Source organism: Sinohyriopsis cumingii, chromosome 4 (genome assembly GCF_028554795.1).
Source record: "Sinohyriopsis cumingii isolate HCF-2022 chromosome 4, ASM2855479v2, whole genome shotgun sequence".
Taxonomy (NCBI): Eukaryota; Metazoa; Mollusca; class Bivalvia; order Unionida; family Unionidae; genus Sinohyriopsis; species Sinohyriopsis cumingii.
This window is the reverse complement of record NC_142964.1, coordinates 27,261,232-27,282,246: the sequence shown is the minus strand read 5'-3', so window position 1 is coordinate 27,282,246 and position 21,015 is coordinate 27,261,232. Positions and strand designations below refer to the sequence as shown.

Here is a 21,015-nt window from a genome sequence, read left to right as displayed (position 1 = left end):
ATCTGAACATGTTCTATCATGATTTAAAAAGTGATCAAGAGTTTCCAAATTATTGTTGTTTTGGCTTTTTATAATTTTCTTAAAAATCTTTCATGTGATTTAAAATATCTTTTTGAACTGTTACCCTTGTTCCATCTTTCGTAATTAGGTCCTTTTATTCTTTTTCAAGGTTAAGGAAATATGTTGAATTTTTTTAACCAGACTCATGCCATCTGACCTTCAATCTTAACATTACACCTTCCACCTCTTTTTTTTCCATTACTTCTAAATCTGCTTTTTTCGGTTCCTTTATACAAGTGGTGTTATTATTTTGATTCATTAGATTATGTACGTATTTCAGCTTCGAGTTTCTTTACATTTTGTTTCCCAAAGTTTGCCTTAGCTTGAGAATAACTAATTGATTCTGATGTCATACTTTTTTGGATTTCAAAAAACAATTGATCATTGCAAGTTAATTTCACCTGAAGTGAATTTTTCTTGTCGCCTTCACAATAACATTTTTTTCTGCTGTGCTAGATATAATGGAAAATTAAACTACGCATAAAAACGTTAGGTTTAGAACTCAGATGTATGTAAACGTCTTGTTAAGTATTAAGAAGCATGCCAAAAGTCTGGTAGGCAAAATCTTCAAACACAACCCTCAATTACGGACAAAAATTAAGCGCACAATAAATATATACATAAAACTCAATGATCGTTAAAAGAGTAACGATGTTTATGTACTCAGATGAACGCAGATATATTGTTTCACATCATTCAAATGTATAGCGTATGGCATAACATTGTAATTGAAGTGAGAAATGTGAACTTTGTGATCACGGCCCATAGTATACAATAACGGTTTCTATGTATAATTACAAAAATCATTAAACTGTATTTTTAATTTCATTTCGTTTTCCCCATATATTGATTGTCATCTTCATGGTTGGTCTTAACGTTAAATGATTGATGCTAGAGCTGAAACCAATGCCATATTATCATTTTCGAATAGTAATTGAATGAAATCGGATTGGAGTCTAATATTTATGATTGACATTTCCACTCCATGCCAACTCGATTTAAAAACATTGTGAACCAGATGCAATAAAATTAAATTTGGATGCCTTGATTAATTTTTATGAGGAGTCAACTAAAGGCGGAGATCATGTAAATAAGAATTATACTGGAGGTGATATATTCACAATCAAAATTGCACAAACACGTTGCAAATTTAATTTAATCAAAATGAGATGCGTTGCTAATCTCCTAATTTGTCATATATGCCCGACATGTCTGACGAGATTACTTTATGACCGACTTGGAATCGCCCAAACTGGACATTTGGACTTTCTGCTAAACCAGAAAAATTCGTATTCAGAATAAATAAATAAATAAATATATTTCACTGAAACCAAAATATGTATATTGACCTCATTTTATACATATGGTGTACATTCTGATATGTTTTGAAATGGCCTTGGGGCTTCTGTAAATAGTAAAATGGAATGTCCCATAGGACAGGTGCTAGGGACCTAGTTTATTGACTCAGCCACGTTTGGGAGTAGACCATTCGGTTTCATGAGGAGAAAAGAATTCCCACAAACAAGCAATTTTCAAAACCACGCAGGAAAGAGGAAATTAAACAATTCCTCCACAAATCAAAATATATGATGATAATGATAGCGGTGTACTAATGCACTGAACACATCCACCCCCGAAAATTAAAGAAATTAAAGAAAACAAAATGCAGAGAGGGCAATCTTTATCAGGAGTGAATGGAGGGGGGGGGGGCGAACGGGGAAGAATGGGACTTCCATGTTTAAATAGGGTCCCGGTCCTTGAGGGACAATAGGAATTTAACATGCGGAAATTTAACATGTGTTGGCCTATAGCGGGACATAGGAAAGATTAATATAGGTTGGGCCTGTGTAGGGACAAGTGAGATTGAACAGGGGTGACGTCACGGTACTAGACATTGGCAACATTGTTGCAAGTGGCTGACCTCAGTCGGGCGGAACAGTGTGGCTAGCGCTGACCTGAATACGCGTTAGAGGCATAGGCATAGAGGCGTGGTTAGAGACAGAAAGAAGAATTGGATAAATTTTTACAACAGCAGAAAGAAGCGGAACAAGCCTTTCTCATTCAACTGCAGCAGCGAGAAGAAGAGACAAGAAGACAACATGAAGAAGAAGCCGAGAAGAAACAAGGTTTAGGAGAGAAGGAGGAAAGTCAAAAGGTGACGGTACCCTTAGATATTTTGGTAGAGTTAAGGAGTCTGAAAAAATGTCTCAGACGTCTTTATTGAAAAGTCCTTCTCGAACCAAGCACTCCAACCCCGTTCACACTCCTACTATGGCTGAGATACCAAATCATCGAGAGTAGCAGGTGCAGAAGTAGGAATTTGCCGTGGCAAAGGGATAAGGCAGTTAAAGCTGATTACTTCCCGTTCCCGAGATTGATTTTTAAGAAAACAAAAATAAAACAAGACAAACATCAATGGTCATTTTCAGGGCCACAAATCTCTCTCGAAAAATGAATACTAACGTTTGCCAAAATCAAATAAATGTGAAAATGCCTTTTCCCCCATGATGTACGTGTGTGAGTGCGTGAGTGTAGGTTCTTATTATAAAGATCAAAACCAAGAGACACTTACTTTTTTGTGTCTGGTATATTCTCTGGTAAAATGTACTATCCAATTTTACAATACAACACTTTAAAAAGTTCAAGGACTTCTACTTTTTCTTTTCACTCTCTCCGTTTTTTTTTTTTTTTTTTTTTTGTTGTTGTTGAAATTCTTCACTCTCACAGGTGTTTCCTCTTGTGGTTCACTTTCTTATCGTCTTCTTTTCTTCGCTTTCTGGACGTGTCTGGTTTCTTTATTTTCGAAGAGTACCTCTTCTTCTTGTTCTGAACCCCTCTCTACTCCTTGCTCCTATTGTTTCTTAGGGACGTCTGAAGATCAATGTCCTTTCTCCTGACAAAGATAACAGGTATCTTGACCTTTTCTCTTCTGACGCTTGCATTGCTTTAACGTTGTGGATATTCTGAAAACCAATGCCCTTTCTTCTGACAGATGTCGCAAGTATCTTGACTTTTATCTGGAAAGGAGGGGTAGTAGTCCGTCGACTTTTGTAAAGAAAGCCTTTGTATGACACCTCGCAAAACTCGGATCAGAAGTTCGATCTGTGTTGACTCTACCATCTTTCTGGACTGATTAAGAGTAAAATAAATACTTTAAGGAAAGACACTGACCCTTTATAAGGGAAGATACTAGCCTTACATTGATATAAAGCGGACCATGACATTTAAAATATAGTCATCTGACCTTTTGCAATCAAGATGAGACAATAACACTTTTTCGTGAAGAAAGAAAAAGAAAGTTAGAAGCAGAAACGTGACCTATAGCCTCCCAGAGTAGCTGATGTCTCGGCTCAAATCCATGTCAGTGATTTTGAATATGATATGAGTGAACCAGAGTCCAGACCCAGAGAGTGAAAATCAAACAAAAGTCCACCACCAGTAACCCCTGAAAACTACTAACACATTCGAGCGACGGACGAACGCTCCTCTAGAAAAGTTTGAACCACAGCCAATGCGTACACGTTGAAATTTAAAGAATTCAAGTCCAACGTACCACTGGAGAAAACAGACGGGTTCATCAATGATTTGTGGAATTCTTTGTTTACCACACTGAAACTTAAATGTCGAGCCAACGAAAACAATCTCTTGATATTTTCCATTTATCACGACAGTCTGAAGTCCCCCGTTTAAATCTAGTTTAGCAGGCCATCATAATTGACACCTTCCAAAGTCATCGACACTATTCAACACATTCAGCAGTCCAGTGAAAGTTTCACATCACCGATTTGTACAAGCCGACGAATTTGAAAATGTCATCATTGTAGCCTACGTGACAGAACATGATCGTTTAAATTTTTACGAAGTGTTACACTGGTTAGGAGATCGTGCGTTGTAATTTGACACAGACAGTTGCATCTACATCGATCGCCTCGGTCACCGTCGCCCTGACAGCGAAGGAGACCGTTTAGGAGCCTGGACGGACGAGCACACCGACGACAAGTCAAACGCAAAGAACAATTGCATCGGTTACATCACCGATGCTTGAACCACTGGTACCTGAATGCTATAAGAGGGCTGATTCTGATGAAAGCGTTCCAGTGGTCCGACAATGATCAACTACTCAAAGACCAGAAGGGTTGGTTTGCCACTGATTATATATACCGCTAGGTAGACTTACTACAAAGCATTCCAGAAGAAGAGTTAAACTGTTTGCCAAAAGCTTTTAGACAATCTAAACTTAGTTATAGAAGAAACGTTTGTACAGTGTGTGATGTGCAAGTTAGTAACTAAACAATTTAGATTCGCCACTGGAGTACGAGCAGCTATGTGCGTAAAGTACCCTTATTTCGTCCGACCAAAAGAGGTTATAATTCCTGGCTATCATGCCACGAACTTTATAATTAATGATACAATAATTGTCATGGAAGGAAATCAACGACACTATTCAGATTGTGGAGGATTACCAACACTTTTTAGAGAACTTTGTCCCTTGAATTGGGGTCGTCGTATGGTGTGTCTCTTAGTGACTTCCTTTCTGGGATTTCGTTTACCAGCCGCTTCCTTGTGGGCTCTTTACGAACAATACTTACCATCAAACACATGAGGGTGGTAACTTTAAATGTACACGAGATACTCATTCTTTTAAAGGTCTTGCGCTTTCATCTCGATACTTCTTTACCTTTCAGTCACTGAAGATGTTTACGAAGATGTTTATGTAGCATGTGACTAAAACCCTCACTGGCAAGATGTACGTGACTGGAACAGTTTTGGTTCCGAAGCTTGAACAATAGAAACTATGCCAAATATTTGTGATCATATATTCAAACGTTCAGTGACAATGTAACTTTTAAACCCGTGTTAGCCACGTTGTCAGAAGAAGAACCTGACACCAAAGAAAACCACTCCATTTTGGACAGGACTGGCATCAACATGGACATCCCTGAAAGACCATTCTGGAGGACCCCTTTGTTACTGTGCCAAGTGTGGAGACTCTAAGAACATTACCCAGTGTCCCTTCAACACCACAGCTTCGTCAACAAAAATGTTGTACTGCGACTAGTTTATATTCCACTTTGACCATTTTGATGTGCACTTTATCGATGTACTTAACAACTTGGCTGTGGCTGTTATGTATTTTTGTCTTTAGTGTTCAGGTTTTAAAATGTTTTGAAATAAACGTGTCCTGAAGATGTATAAAAACTCTTGTCTTGTCTGTCTTCGTTTCAAAAGTAACATTCCCTAGATTGTGCCAGCTGGGAGCCTTGTATCTTCGTCCCTTTAACATGTTAATTGCTGGAACGAGCAGTTCAGGCAAAACCGAATTTGTCAAATGTTTGATCGAACATAAAAACCATTTGATCGATCGTCCACCTCAACATATCGTGTGATGTTACAACGAGTGTCAATCGGTGTACAGCCACCTGCGAGAAAGTCAAGGCGATTCCATCGTGTTTGTGGAAGGCATTCCTGGCGAAGACGAGAGGATCGTGTCTGACCCCAGTCAAACCCATCTGGTCATCTTCGACATATTAGAAGAAGACGAAGAAGAAAATAGACTGTGGTTTACGTGCAGAGGGCATCATCGTAATGCCATTGTCATTTACATCACCCAAAATTTGTTTCAACAAAGTAAAGCCCATCGCACAATCAGTCTCAATGCTCATTAGGTAGTCTTGTTTAAAAGCCCGAGATAAATAGCAATTACAACTGTTAGTAAAACAGTTAGGAACATCTTGATTGACTCATGCGTATGACGACGCCACTGAAACCCCTCACTTCTCTTTATTTGTAGATTTAAAACCCACCCACCCCGATTATTTGCGATTTCGTACCCATTTTTTTCACCAGTGGTACCAAGACGGAGGGCCTGTCGTGTATACGTCCCCGTCGACATAAAAAATCCATACAAACCTCAGACATTTTTGGTCTGTCTCACACATTGTCAACATGACGTCTCTTCAGTCTCATATTCCCGACAAATTCATTCTTGCCTTGTACGGCATCAGTCGTGAAAAAATACACAAATACGTGCTCATGTCTTAGAAGCCAGTCTCATAGAAGTCTTACGATGGTTTACGCTGACAGCACTTCAATTACTTCAAGGCATCATTCACATTCCACATCAAAACAAACGATATTTTGAGAGAAACAAAGTAGCCTGGAAGCAAGTGAAGGAGCAATGGTGTCAAGACCAGGTCACAGCCCCCAGAAAAAAGGTATCCAGGTAAAGAAGAGCGCCCAGAAAAGACCCCAAAAATCAGCTTCTACCCGCAAGAGAGACACTGCGGCCATGACGCAACCTTATATCCCCAAGCCTCGACCGGCATCAACAGTGGCAGCGTCAAGAGTTGCCGGGGTTCTTATACTACTCCGTTGCTGGTGATCCCACACACGAGAAGTAGCAAAAAACAAACCCCAAATATACTATCCACACAACGTACGCAAACGCAGACTAACCCCACATATACTGTCTACACACGGGAAGAAGAGAAACTCAAACACAAATATAATATCCACACAACGTACGCGAACGCATACAAACCCCAAATATAATATCCACAAACTGGAAGACGAAAAAAAAAATACTATCCACACTGAGGAAACAGGAAAAATAAACCTAAATATTCTATCCATACAGTGGGAAGAGGACGAAACAAACCCCAAATATACAAATATACTATACACACAAACGTACACAAACGCATACAAACACACACTCTACTGTCTACACAAACGTACACGAACGCATGCAAACACAATTACTACTATCCACCCAAACGTACGCGAACGCATACAAGCCCCAAATATACTATCCACACAAAGAGACGAAGAAACGAAAACAAGCACACGCTCTACAATCCACACAGAATGTACGGGTACAAAAAAAAAACAATATCTACTATACAAAACAACAATATTTACTATCAAAAACCCAATATCTACTATCCACACAAACGCACGCGCACGCATACATACCCCAAAATCTACTATCCACACAAACGATAGCGAACCCAAACACACAAATACATGCACACAAACCACATAGGGAAGAAGAAAAAACAAACCAAAAATATACTATCCACACAGAGGGAAGATGAGAAGAAAAAAAACGAATGTACTAAATATATAATCCACGCAAACGTACACGCACGCATGCAAACCCTATAACCTACTATCCAAACGAACGTACGCGAACACGTACAAATGCACACACATACAAACACACAATCACATCAGGAAAGGAGTGAGAGTTTATTATCACACTACTCCACATTCACGCCAATTGGCAACCCGAATAGTCTATTTTCTAGAGATTTGGTTAGTCCTTTGAAGGGCTGGTCTTTTTTGCTTCAGATGCACCTGCTTAATGCTGACATTTCACAGGCCTGGCCCCACACACGCAACGTCTACTCCAGTCCTGCTCACAATTTACAAGGGTGGGGTGAGTGGCCTCATCATCCTAGTCTTCACTTTGTAGGATAGCGAAGACTTCCATCTGTCTTCTATTTTGTAGTCGGGGATGATGAGGTCTCCTTATCTCTGGCACTGGAACTGGTGTCTGTAGCTGACGTTGTTGTGGTTATGGTGCTGGTTGTCGTGCTGGTTGCAGTGTTGGAGGCGTCTTCACCTCAGGTTCAACCTCACACAGACGTCTCAGCATGAGGTGAGGCACGATTGTTATTTTGCTTTCCTTCTCCTCTTCTTCCTTCTCTCCTCTTCCTTCTCCTTTATCGTATCACTTTCTGCAATGGACTCCATGGCCAGTTCATCTAGTATGCGCCTGGCATACTCCAGTTGCATCTGACGTTCAAAGAGTTTTGTAATTTTACTCATGTTTCAGGTTGATGAATCAACGATGGGTAGCCAGACTGACGAGGCTTCCCTTCATATTTGTCAAGCAGGGACTTGAAGGAAAATATCCTCCTGCTACCAAAACTTGCAAGACCCATATAATTACCGAAGCAAATATTAAGAGCACTGACCCAAACGAAACATTAAATTTTTACTACAATCACAAATTACAAACGAAAACACACTGACTATTCGATAAGACAGAGAAAGGAACTGTTGATAGACACACTTCTATTTTGTTAGATATAAAACAAAGAAACGAAGTGCTTATAGACACACAAAATAATATGATTGGCAATTTGAACACGTATCTCTGTTATAGGGTATTTGAGTACCCCTGAAAAGGGCTGTTTTTGTGGACGGGGAGTTATGGCAATCTTTTATCGTGTAAGATTGCGTCCCCGTCTGGTGGCAGGCTTTTCCAGGGGATAGGGTCTGAATCTTCGGAAAGAAAAGGATAACTCTTTCAAGTCTACACGACAGTCGACAAATCCTCTTTCTGACTACTGCTGCTGATGTTGTTGGTATTTTCTCTGCTCTCTTTGTTTCTGAAGTCTGTACTTCTCTGTCCATTCTTATTTCTCCTTCTTGATTTCCTCTCTGAAGAGCTCTTCTGTCAGGTCTTCGGTCACTTTTAACATTCTTACGTTCTCTATATATTCAGGCGTCGGTATCTGGCTTTGCCTGGCACGATGTAAATTCACGTAAGCTTCGTTCATTTTGGATTGTCTTGAACACATCTTCATAGGAGAATGAGTTAACTTTGGATGGCAGACTGGAGACTCGCTTTATTTGGTTCAAGTGTGGGCGCAATAGAAATAACGGTTGGTATACATCGTGGTCAACGACAAAGTACAATTTGAAAGAGAAAATGATACATCGTAGTCGAGTAGCGTGGTTGTCTGGAGTACGTACGTGTCCTAACAGCACAGTACGGTCTCTGGCACTCTTGATGACACCAACTGTCTTTTTTATTTTTCTTTCAACCCTTCTCTTTCGTGGCAGGGTTTGAATCGAAGAGATGTCAACTTCCAAGTGACAGAAGATAGAAAGACACAGAAAAAGATATTTCAAAGACGGGATCACAGAAAGAATAGTGACTCCAAAAAGAAATTTATCTTCTATATGTACAACACATTTATTAAATTATATACACTAGCTCTACGACCTGTGCTTTGGTTTAAACATTCTCCATTTAATACATAATGATTGGACATGTAACAAACATATTTAAGAGTTATGTACATATTCATCTATATATATATATATCCCAATGCAAAGTACTTTACACATTTGTCATTACTCAACACGTTTAATTTGATATACTCCTAAATCCCATTTTCACCATCATCCTCCCATGATTCAGAGTCCTTATACAAATCATATGTATCATTCCTATATTCCTCACGTTTATCGGTGTAAAGTCTGTGCATATTTCCTTTCCATGTACTACTTTTAGCCACATGTAAAGCCATAAACATGCGCTGTCTTTTCTCTTCTACCTTTCCATTTAAAACCCTTTAGATTCACGCGACTTCACATCACAAACGGTACTGTTAAAATCTGATAAGTTTCTCAATTAACCTCAAATTTTAACTTCTACTTCCTCATCTTCTTCACAATCTGCCTGATTCTGCTTCTACCTTATTACACGCACATTAAAGTAAATATTCAAAGAACATAATGTATCTACAAACGTATCCAGTACATTCAATAGGATACCTGAAGAGAATACCATGCCGTTGTTGAGCTGTCAAATCTGTTCTTTACAAGTACAGGCTCCAAAAGAAAGTTCGAACAATTATGAATCGAATATCCTTGTTCACTTGATCTTCCTTTCTCCTATGTAACTCTTGGTCAAGATTATCTTTATTCACTAGCTTAGACTTCTCCTCTCCCGTTGATTTGTAATGAAACTCGTAGATATGATCTTTTGATTACATTGGTACGCTTGGATGTCACTAGTTACATTCCTGTCATGTAATGGAACTTTCACTCTAATCCATTCCATGTTAATTCATAGGAAGCTAACCGGGCAATGACTAAACAAGCCTATAAACTCTCACTCAGATATATCCCATTGTTGTTTTAAAATCCCAGTGTTTGTCCTAGAAAATATTTTTACAAGTTACCATTCATATCTTTGGAAACAAATAACTTCGTATACAACGTTTACATTTACATTTCATAAAATAATGTCATTTTCTTGCACGCTACATTAAATGTTCATTTTTAAGAAAAAGTGAGAACAAACAAGAACCAAGCAAATAAATAGGACAAAATTCATGTTTCACTCTGTATCCGTCACACTTTGTTTAAAATCTGGTCAGCTACCACTTGTGTTCCAACGTAGATGTTTCTATCATGTACAACTGTTTAGTGTTCGTTTAACCAACAAGTTACACATATCATATTAAGCATCCTAAATAACTATAGTTTCACGAATCCTTTCTTCATGTAGTAGAGAGTGAGAGGTATCTAAATGAAATTGTAAAGCTTTGAACAGAATGAGTGTCTTGTGCATATTTAAAGGAGCAACCATAACGTCTTTGTAGGTACTGTTAGTAAATGGTCCACAAGGAATTGGCTGGTAAACCAAATTCCAGAAAGGAAGTCACTAAGACACACACTACACGTCGACCCCAATTCATGGGACACAGTTCTCATAATAAGTGTTGGTAATCCTCCACCGTCTGAATACTCACATTCCTTTCCTTCCACGGAATTTGTCGTATCACTTCTGATAAAGGCCGTGGCATGACAGTCCGTTTTTATATCTCTTTTTGTCGGCGGAAAGGAGTGTACTTTCTGCACAGAGATCATCGTACTTCATTGGCAAATCGAAATGGTTTAGTCACTAACATTCAAAAGTTTCCGCTTGAACTATGTTTACTTTGTGTAAAACATTTTGGTAATCTTCTAACTCTTCCTCTGTAATTCGTTGCAGCAAGTCTGCCTTGCATAAAAGTAATGAATCACAGCAAACCAATCCTTATCGCCACGTCCAGTTTAACAATGTCTGACCACTGGAACACTTTCATCTGAATCAGTTCTTTTACAGCATTCGTGTACCAGTGGTTTAAACATCGGTGACGTGACGGATGCAATTGTTCTTTGCGTTTCACTTGTATTTTGACAAGCTGTCGGTAAATGAGTTCTCTCAACTCTAGAGGCAAACTACGAATGTTATGTAAAGAATCTATGCTCATATCAGTCAGGATTTATACCCGTGTTGGCGTCACTTCTAATTGCCCTTATTTTATTTAAAATCTTCTCCTAGAGCGAAAGTAATGGATATAGTGACTAATTTCTGACCACTGATATTCAGGGTAACGGTCAGGAATGGTAACAAAATCTTCTGATGTAAACGGTCTAAATTTGAATAATCGAATGAACGCAGACTTTATCCAGAACAATCGGACGAGTTTCATGACTTTTGACAATTTCCTCTTGTTAATATCTCCATACGAAAGTTCCTCAGTCACCAATTGAGATTTTGCTCTCGTAAGTCCCTGCCAAACTTCCTCGTAGATCTTCTTTTTTTATTTCGATTGGTAATTATTGAGCATTATTTTTTAAATGGGGTTTAAATACTTGTCTAGGTGTTGTCCAACGTTTGACTCTTAGCCAAGCTGGTTTCTTAAACGACATGGTATGCCACTTCAATGACTAGGGTCCCACTAAAGGTAGATAGTGACAATGCGGAGACCATCAAGCACGTTCCAGGTGAGCCGAATCTTTCCGACACTCCGCAACTGCAGCACTTGACTTTATCCCCTTCGCCCAAATAGAAAATCCGGCTCTGCCTAATTTTGTTGAGGTAGGTCCTCCCTGATATTTAGGCCATTTTCCTTGGAAGGTTTAAAATCGACTTTTAAAGTTGCAGTACAGGGAACGAATATTCATCTTTCTCAGGCTCATTTCGATGATGGTAAGGTGAAACACGCAAAGTTTACTTAGGGTTGGATAACATTCGTAGGGTGGTAGCTACATGGTTTCTCGTATAGAATGACACTGACAATGAAGTTGGTCGTTTCGGGCATGTATCACTGGCGGTATACTAAGGAACACCCTTTGGCAAAAGTACAGGCTTCTTTCAAAGGATTGATCCTTCCATGTTCCATAAATAATAAATAGTTCTCGAAATTTTCCATTGCAACGCCGTAAAATGTCCGCGTCGGAAAGACAATACTTTAACATATCTTCCTGAAGTCGAGGGGGTCCGAGGTGTAAGTCTGGTACCTAGCGTAGAAATCTTCTTGTTGTTCGTTCATAGTAGTGAGCCTCTGGTAAATGGGGTAGAAGGGCATGTTGATTGGCCTCGGTATTGAGAAATGCGGGAAAATAACCTTTGGCCATTTGTATCATTCCAAATGTTCTAGCCATTCGGCTCAAAGGGGTGGCCCTTTAAACTGCAGTCTTCCCACTTGCATGGAAATGATTTTGGCTCCGTTCAAATTCACTTTAGGACGTTTGGTACTTTGTTGTGACCATACATAGATACGGGGTTTTTCGTAGAAATTTCAACAGGTTATGACTATAAAGATATACTAGGTCAGTTCATAGTAATTTCCTACAAGATGAATAAATTGTCGGTTTCTCCATAGGAATTTCCCACAAGTTGTAGCTAAGAACAATTACTAGGCTTTTTCAAAGGAATTTCGTACCAGTGGTAACTATAAATAGATACTTGCGTTTTTCCACATAGTATTTTTTGGTAGTCTATTTTGTGAGATTTTATCACCTTCTCTTCATTTTAAGCTAACACAGCGCGTTTGGATAGTGAGTATGACATAATAGATAGTATAGTGGTAGTAATGGATAGTATTTTTGTGATGCAAGGGATTTATTTTTCCTGAAATTTCATCTCTTTCTCTTATATTCTAAGGGAATACATAACAATTGAAGTGTGTGTGTGTTGGTCTTTGTGTTTGTGTTAGTGCGCGTACCTGTATGTGTGTGTTTGTATGTGTGTATGTATGTGCGCGCGTAAGTTTGTTTGTATGTTTATGCATTGGTCTTTTTTGTCGTTATAAAGCACCCTTTATCCCTATCAAATTCATTTCACCTTCCCACCTTCCTACCTACAATAGTGCGCATTCAGGTCAGCCACTTGTGTCTTGTACAGTGGCGTCGTTGAAGCTGGAAATTTTGAGACTATGAATACAGAATTGGGTTTTTCCTCAGGTTGTAGCGATAAATAGATACTAGGGTTTTCAAACAGGATCAACACACAAGTTGTGCATATAGACAAATAGTGGGTTTTCCTAGGAATTTCCAGATATTGGAGCTGTAAATAGATAATGAGATTTCATGGGAATTTCGAAAGGTTAGAGCTATAAATAAATACATGGGTGTTTATCCACAGGTTGTAGCCATACATTGAGACTAGGGGAGGGTCACACAAGTTGAGGCTATAAATAGATATTGGGTTATTCCAAAGGAATTTCCACAGGTTGTAACTATAGATAGATAGTGGGATTTCATAGGAATTTCAAAAGGTTGTAGCTATAAATAGATACTAGGTTAGGTCATATGACTTTCCTACAAGATGAGATTATAAATAGATAGTGGAGTTTACCATAGGAATTTCCCACAAGTTGTTGCTAAAAACATATAGCAGGTTTTTTCGAAAGGAATTTCGTAACAGTGGTGACTATAAATAGAGATTGTATAGCCTTCTCTTACATTTTAAGCTAACATAGCGCATTTGGATAGTGAGTATTATATAATGGATTGTATAGTCGGTGTAATGGATAGTATTTTTGTGGTGTAAGGGGTAGATATTTTGTGAGATTTCATCTCCTTCTCTTACATTCTAAGCGAATACATAACGATTGAAGTGAGTGTGCATATACATGTGTGTGTGTGTGTGTGTGTGTTCGCGTACGTTTGTATGGAGAATAGATTTTGGGTTTGTATGCATGCGCGTCCGTTTCTTTTTCTTCTTCCCGTGAGTGAATAGCATATTTGGGGTTTGTATGCGTGCGCGTACGATTGTGTGGATATTTTTTTCCCTCTTCCCTCTGTGTGGATAGTATAGTTTTGGTTTGTTTGTTTTTTCTTCTTCTCTGTGTCATGTGTGTATATGCGTTCGCGTCCGTTTGTGTGGATAGCAAATTTTGGGGTTTGTATGCGTGCGCGTACATTTGTGTGAACAGTAGAGTGTGTGTTTGTATGCGTGTGCATTCGTGTGTGATGATAGTAGATATTGGGGATTTTGATTATTAAATATTGGGGTATATTTGATAAATGATATTTTTATTTTGTGTTTTCACTTCCCTTCTGTGTTGAGAGTATAGTGTGTGTTTGGATTTTTCCCATCTTCCCACTGTGCGGATAGTATATTTGTAGTTTGTGTGCGTGCGCGTACGTTGTGTGGATAATATATTTGGGTTGTTTTTTTTTTTCTTCTTCCCGTGTGTGGATAGTATATTTGGGGTCTGTTTTTTTATCTTCTCTCTGTGTGGATAGTATATTTTGCGTTTGTTTTTTTTTTGTTTGTTTTTTTTTTCGTCTTCCTGCGGTGGTGTGTGTATGTCTGTGTGTGTGTGTCTGTGTGTGTGTGTGTATTTGTGTGTTTGTATGCGTGCGCGTACGTTTATGTGCATAGTATATATTGGGGTCATTGATAGTAAATATAGGGGTATGTTTTATAGTAGATATTTTTCTTTTACCTTCCCTTCTGCGTGGATAGTAGAGTGTGGGTTTTTTTTCTCTTTCTCTTCCCTCTGTGTGGATAGTATCTTTTGGTGTTTGCATGCGTTCGCGTACGTTTGTGTGGATAGTAAGTGTGGTTTTTATGCGTTCGCGTACGTTTTTGAGGATTGTATATTTGGGGTTTGCTTTTCTTGTCTTCCCTCGGTGTGGATAGCATATGGGGGGCTCTTCTCTCTGTGTTGATAGTATATTTAAGGTTTGTTTTTCTTCTTCCCTCTGTTGTGTGTGTGTGTGTGTGTGTGTGTATGTGTGTGTATGATTGTGTGTGTGCGTGTGCGTACGTGCGGTCACGTACGTTGTGTGGATAGTATATTTGTTATTTTCTTTCCGTGCGTGGATAGTATAGTTGGGGTTTGTATGCGTTTGTGTACTTTGTGTGGATAGTGTATTTGTGGTTTGTATGAATTCGCGTACGTTTGCGTGGATACTAGATATTGTGTTTGGTTTTTCCCCTTTCCCGTGTGTGGATAGTATATTTGGGGTTTGCTTTTTTTTGCTCTTTTTCGTGTGTGTGGAGAGTATATTTGAGGCTTGTATGAAAATAGAAGAAATCCAAAGGCCCTTTTTAAAGGACCACTCATATGCCTCAAAAAGATTTGCCGTCTTGCCTAATTTTTTTAGTCGGTTGTATAGTTGTTTGAGTGATAGATTGATGTTCAACAATCTGTGTCTGTGTGTTATATATGTATATGTCTCTATTGTATTTGTCTCTACCTAGGGTAGCGCGTATTCATGTCAGCCACTTGCAACATTGTTGCCAGTGTTCTGCCCAGTTGAGGTCAGCCCCTTGCTACATTGTTTCCAATCTCCAGTACTGTGACGTCACCTCACCTGCTCCAATCCTACTGTCCCTATAAAACAACACAACTTTCCCATGTCGCTATACAGGCTAAATATTCCCCATGTTCAATTTCTTTGACGTTAAACGTGTCACGGAGGTCAACGTGAAGCTAAACGTGCCCACGACCTTTTTGACTGTGTTTCCAGTGACGCTAAACATCCCCCATACACTACTATTGTCTGATATCACCATATATCTCTCTTCAATTTGAGATTCAACAATGTAACCAGTCTTGTGAAATAAGGAATTAAACGAGTAAAAGGTCCATGTGCGGTCTTTATATACATATTTTACTTCCAAAAATAGAAGATTTCATTGACAGACATTACTTAAAATTCCTCGAGAATTCATAAAATTTAAAGCTGTTAGACATTGTAACTGAAAAGTTCCCAAATTTCCCCTGACGGAAATATGGTGGGACACAAAATTACGAGGTTTCATCACCATAAGCATGGTGGTAGAGACCTAAGTGATCAAATCTACGAATAATGTTTCAAAACACAACTTGGAAATGTGAAAGTGTTGACCATAATTACCATGTAAATGGTATACTGTCTAAATGCATATTATTGGCTCGTTCGATATTAACCAATGTGCAAACACACTACGGACCATGGTCAAATCCTCAATCTCTACTCTCCTCCCTGTCATGAGTGTTTAAAATAAATAAATAAATAAATAAATAAACAAATAGAACCAATATTTGGCATTAAACTTGATTTTCTGTATATATGAGGAACTACTGTATGGATACTATTCTAACATCGATACTTCAAGTCATGTAGTTAACGTATTTAAACACCACCATGTGAAAACATCAAAATGACTTCAAATTTTTAACTGCACATAATCAAACCTATATTTTCATTATACAAAACATCTTTGACGCAACATTATATGTAGTGAAAGCAGCATGAGACTCGGTTTATTAAGTTACTTTAATTACATGGGTTTAAAGCTTATGTTTAGTTCCACATCTAAAAATCGGGTGCCAATTGCAGTACCGTGTGTTCCAAAGTTAAGCTTGCAAAAAGAAACCGAAATTGCGCCAGTAGAAAGTGTCGCTATTTGTTTCAGTTACAAAAGCGAAATGCTATCAAAAGATTTCATTTAGTAAAATGCTATTTTCGCTATCAACCAATCGATACCCTCCAAACCAATATACACCATATTTTATGCTACTCTATATCTAGTTTCAATTTGTCCATGCAGTTCGCACTGTGAGTCCCATAGCAAAGGCTTTCATCAATCGTCTGTTTAAAGCTGAATAGGAAAATTACCCCTATATTTCATCAGGCCCAGCTTGGCAAAACATTAGCGATGGCTCGATGATTGAGAGATGTTAAGATGTGTCGTCTGCAATACCGGGATAATGTTTAATATAGAAATACTGCATATCTATTGTAAGCAGCTCACTTCACATTTTTTTGACTAATGATGCCATCATCTACTTTTGATTTGTTAAATTAAAGTTTTGATTTGATGCGTTTCATGCTTCAAGGAGAACATTCATTAGGCAGAAACTGTGTGCAGCTTTAATGCCAGGACTCGTATACAACAGATGGGAATACATGGAAAGTATAACATATCTGTAGTGTCTTAACAGTCAATGTGTGAATCTTCGAAACCTGACAATGCGACGGTCTCTTGGAGTTGTAATCGGTTTACTTTGCATCATACTATCGGGTAAGTCAATGTCTAGCAACGATTTTACATCTCAAGCACAAATGGATATATATATATATATATATATATATATATATATATATATATATATATATATATATATATATATATATATATATATATATATATATATATATATATATATATATATATATGTGTGTGTGTGTGTGTGTGTGTGTATATATATATATATATATATATATATATATATATATATATATATATATAGATATATGAATCTCTGTACTAGTACTCCATTTTGTTATATATGTTTGTGCGAATATAAGAATGCTGAGAATAACACAAAAATTTGTTTTTAGTAACAGTACAGTTTGATGTTAGAAATAAAATTGACGTCTACCAACCAATGTAAACGAATTTTGCTTTGTTTCCACTTGGGAAATGATTCAGGCCTTGATATTAAATGTATCATAATGTTATAATAAAATATTGAGATTCACAATATCACCTTTCAGAAATGGAAGTAGATTAAATAAGCTCACTTATTTGATCAGAATGCGTGCTGCAACGTTTAACACTTGAATCAAAGTTAACAGAACTTTTGTTTTGAAAAACAAGCAAAACAATCGTTAAAAGTATACTAATTACCCAACGCTACTTAAACGGATGGGTCAAAACAGCTTCTAAAGTGTTCTTTTCTTTGATATTTTCAATCTTTATACCGAGCTCTGTTGTTATGCTTCGACTTTATGACGCTTAGAAATTGTATACATGCTCCAAGAACTTTTCAATTTTATTGCATTATGTCAAACTGTTTATGAATATCTACATATGCAAAAATTAGTTACTGTAACAATTTGTATTCAGTACTATTGACCCATCAGGTATTTAAACAATCTGTTTGCTAAGTGTGTGATCACCCCACCCCATTCATTTTCACAGCGTCTCCACCATTCCCCGCACAGAGACTTGTATCATTGCTTACAGTTGACCTGTCATACAAGTGCTAATTATTATATAGTACATGTATGACAGCTCTACTGTAAGCAACGATACTAGCACCTGTGATTTCCCACGGGCCAATGTTTGATGATAGAAAATCGAAAATTATGTAAGAAAAATAAATAAAATAAGATAAAATTAAACTCCATACGCAGTGTCTGTATAGGTTTCTATAAATTTTAAAGGTAAATGACTTTGTTAGGCCTGTAGGGTACTTACATTTGACTCGAACTGCTTGTTGTACGAAAACTTTTCGTCTGTCATCATTTGGTTTCCAATCAATCTGGTAATATTCATAATTCTACAGGAATAATATGGCGGTTTTAATCAGAAAGGATAACTAAACCTTCCTGAATAAATCACCTCTAAAGCTAGAGATTGTTAGCTTGATATCACGTTTCTCTTAACAGTTTGTTTGCCGCCAATTGCATGATTGCCCACGGATATTTAGTTGATTCCGTAAAGAAACATTTCGTTTATTTGGTCTACAACAATGTAGGATTGTAATGACACAGATTTCCCAGAAGGAAACAGTGCCACTCTTGCAGCATAATAGTACTTTCATAACACTGATATAATGCCTCTTCCAAAAAGATTAATATAATATTGAACATTTCAATGTTACTGATTTGTCATGAGGGTTTATCTCACCCGATGCCGATTTCAAGACACACCTTATCGGACTTCCACCCAACTTAAAGCTGACAAAGTTGGAAACATCTAACCTTATGGAGTTTTGTATGAACGTTGTGTCAGTTTCAAGTCACACTATTGGACTTCCACTCAACTTTTGTTGACAAAGCTAGAAACACTAACCGTTTGGAATCTTGTACGAATGTTTTGTCGATGTTAATGTCATCCGCTGCAGAGACTTTTAGTGAGGTTTTTATTACAACGTGTTCTATTTCCATTTTATTGATAACATGTCCAGTTTATATATTTACTGTTTTACTTACATATCCAGTTCATATTCCTGTTTGACTGATATGTCCAATTCATATTCCCTGTTTTATTGACAATATGTCCAATTCATATTCCCTGTTTTACTGACATGTCCAATTCATAATCCCTGTTTTACTGATTACATGTCCAATTTATATTCCATGTTTTACTGACTACATATCCAGTTCATATTTATATTTTTTGACAACATATCCAGTTCATATTCTTGTTTTATTGACGTCTTCAGGTCATAATTCAGATTTTATTGAAATTGTCTCCAAGTCCTATTTCTTATTTTATTGACAAGGTTTCCAATTCCTATTCCTTTTTTCCGACAACGTATCCAAGTAATATTCAGTGGTATTGAGTGCCCTCGTCTTATTCATTTTTGTATTAAGTTAACTCAGATAACTTCAAGCTAAAATACCTTATTTAATTATATAAAAAAATAATTTTTAAACTGGTGCGGCGCTGGTTTAGCAAGGTTTTTTTCAAGAGCAAGTTCTATATTATGTGACATGAAAGATATGTGCAAACACAGATTAAAATTACGTGAAATATACATACAGATCCTCCATCCATTTGTTTTGATTATTTAGCATGTTTATTTTCAGGCCAAATTCATAGTTTAAGATAGTGCAATAAAATAAGCGGAATATATTTATGCTACCTTCAGCTACATATGTTTGGAGATTTTGTTTTCGTACTTGTCCTCATCATCTGTCAACTCCAGTGTGAATGAATTCCCAGAATGAAAGTGAAATTTCTCTCTTGACTCTACTCAACAGACTCGTTTGTCATTATTCAGTAATCAAATCACTGCATTTGTCTTCTTTAATCACATGTTGAGGGATAAATGACGCACTGATAATTGTATAATAGTATTGTACACATTAATGTCTCTCTTGACGGCTCACTATTCGTGGAATATTGTGACGCCCTTGGCTATTTGAGATATCTTAACATCACAGAAAATTAGCATCAGCTCAAAACAATTTATTTTATTACTTTATTATCGTCAGCATATACATTGTACAGAGTACATATTACAAACATAAATTGTATCTGGTTATCTATATGTACAACTTTTTTAAAAACAGAATCTCAAAATGGTAATTGTCAAGAACTGGAAAAGAGAGAACAGACAAATGTAGTAGGATGGATATGTCGCCCTCTGTGGGTACATGAATTTAACACAAAAGACTGCCATCACTTTCGTTCTATATCTCGCCCTTACCCGCGTAAGTTTTTAATGCCATTATATCCGTTCTCATTCTCGCCCATGCTCTAATAAGTGTTTATTCCATTAACTCTGTTTTATCTCTCGCCCATGTCCACTTAAGTGTCAATCCCAGTATCTCCTTTCTACCTCACTCCTATGCCCACTTAGCTGTGAATGCCAGTATATGTTCTATCTCACTCCCATTCCCACGTACCTGTTTCACCAGTATATCAGTTATATCTCACTCCCATTCCCACGTACCTGTTTCACCAGTATATCAGTTATATCTCACCCCATGCTCACGTAACTGTCTTACCAGTATTTCAGTTCTACCTCACTCCCATGTCCACGTAACTGTCAAAGCCAGGATCTCAGTTCTATCTCACTCCCATACCCACGTAACTGTCAATGTCAGTATCTCAGTTCTATCTCACTCCCATACCCACGAAACTGTCTTACCAGTATTTCAGTTCCACCTCACTCCCATACCCACGTAACTGTCGATGCCAGTATCTCATTTCTATCTCACTCCCATACCCACGTAACTGTCCATGCCAGTATCTCAGTTCTGTCTCACTCCCATACCCACGTAAGTGTTAATACCATTATCTCTGTTCTACCTCTCGACTACACCCACGTAATGTCGATACTATTATTTCGGTTCTATAAAACGTAAAGCAAAGTAATCTGTCATGGCTACAAACTCTCGATATTTTATATAGAATTTATT

The 21,015-nt window shown here is 37.6% G+C and overlaps 1 protein-coding gene across 3 annotated transcripts in view; it reads left to right on the top strand.

Annotated features, from left to right (window-relative positions):
* Positions 1–21,015, top strand: part of LOC149800854 (lachesin-like) — a 175,029-nt gene that overhangs the window by 71,004 nt on the left and 83,010 nt on the right. The window contains exon 1 of one of the 3 annotated variants that reach the window (XM_089954225.1): positions 16,715–17,158. The exons of the other annotated variants lie outside the window; for them this stretch is intronic. Coding sequence (XP_089810351.1) covers positions 17,107–17,158 — 52 coding nt within the window. The 5' untranslated portion in view covers positions 16,715–17,106. Of the gene's footprint in view, positions 1–16,714; positions 17,159–21,015 lie in introns of those variants that run through there. 3 annotated transcript variants of the gene reach the window in all.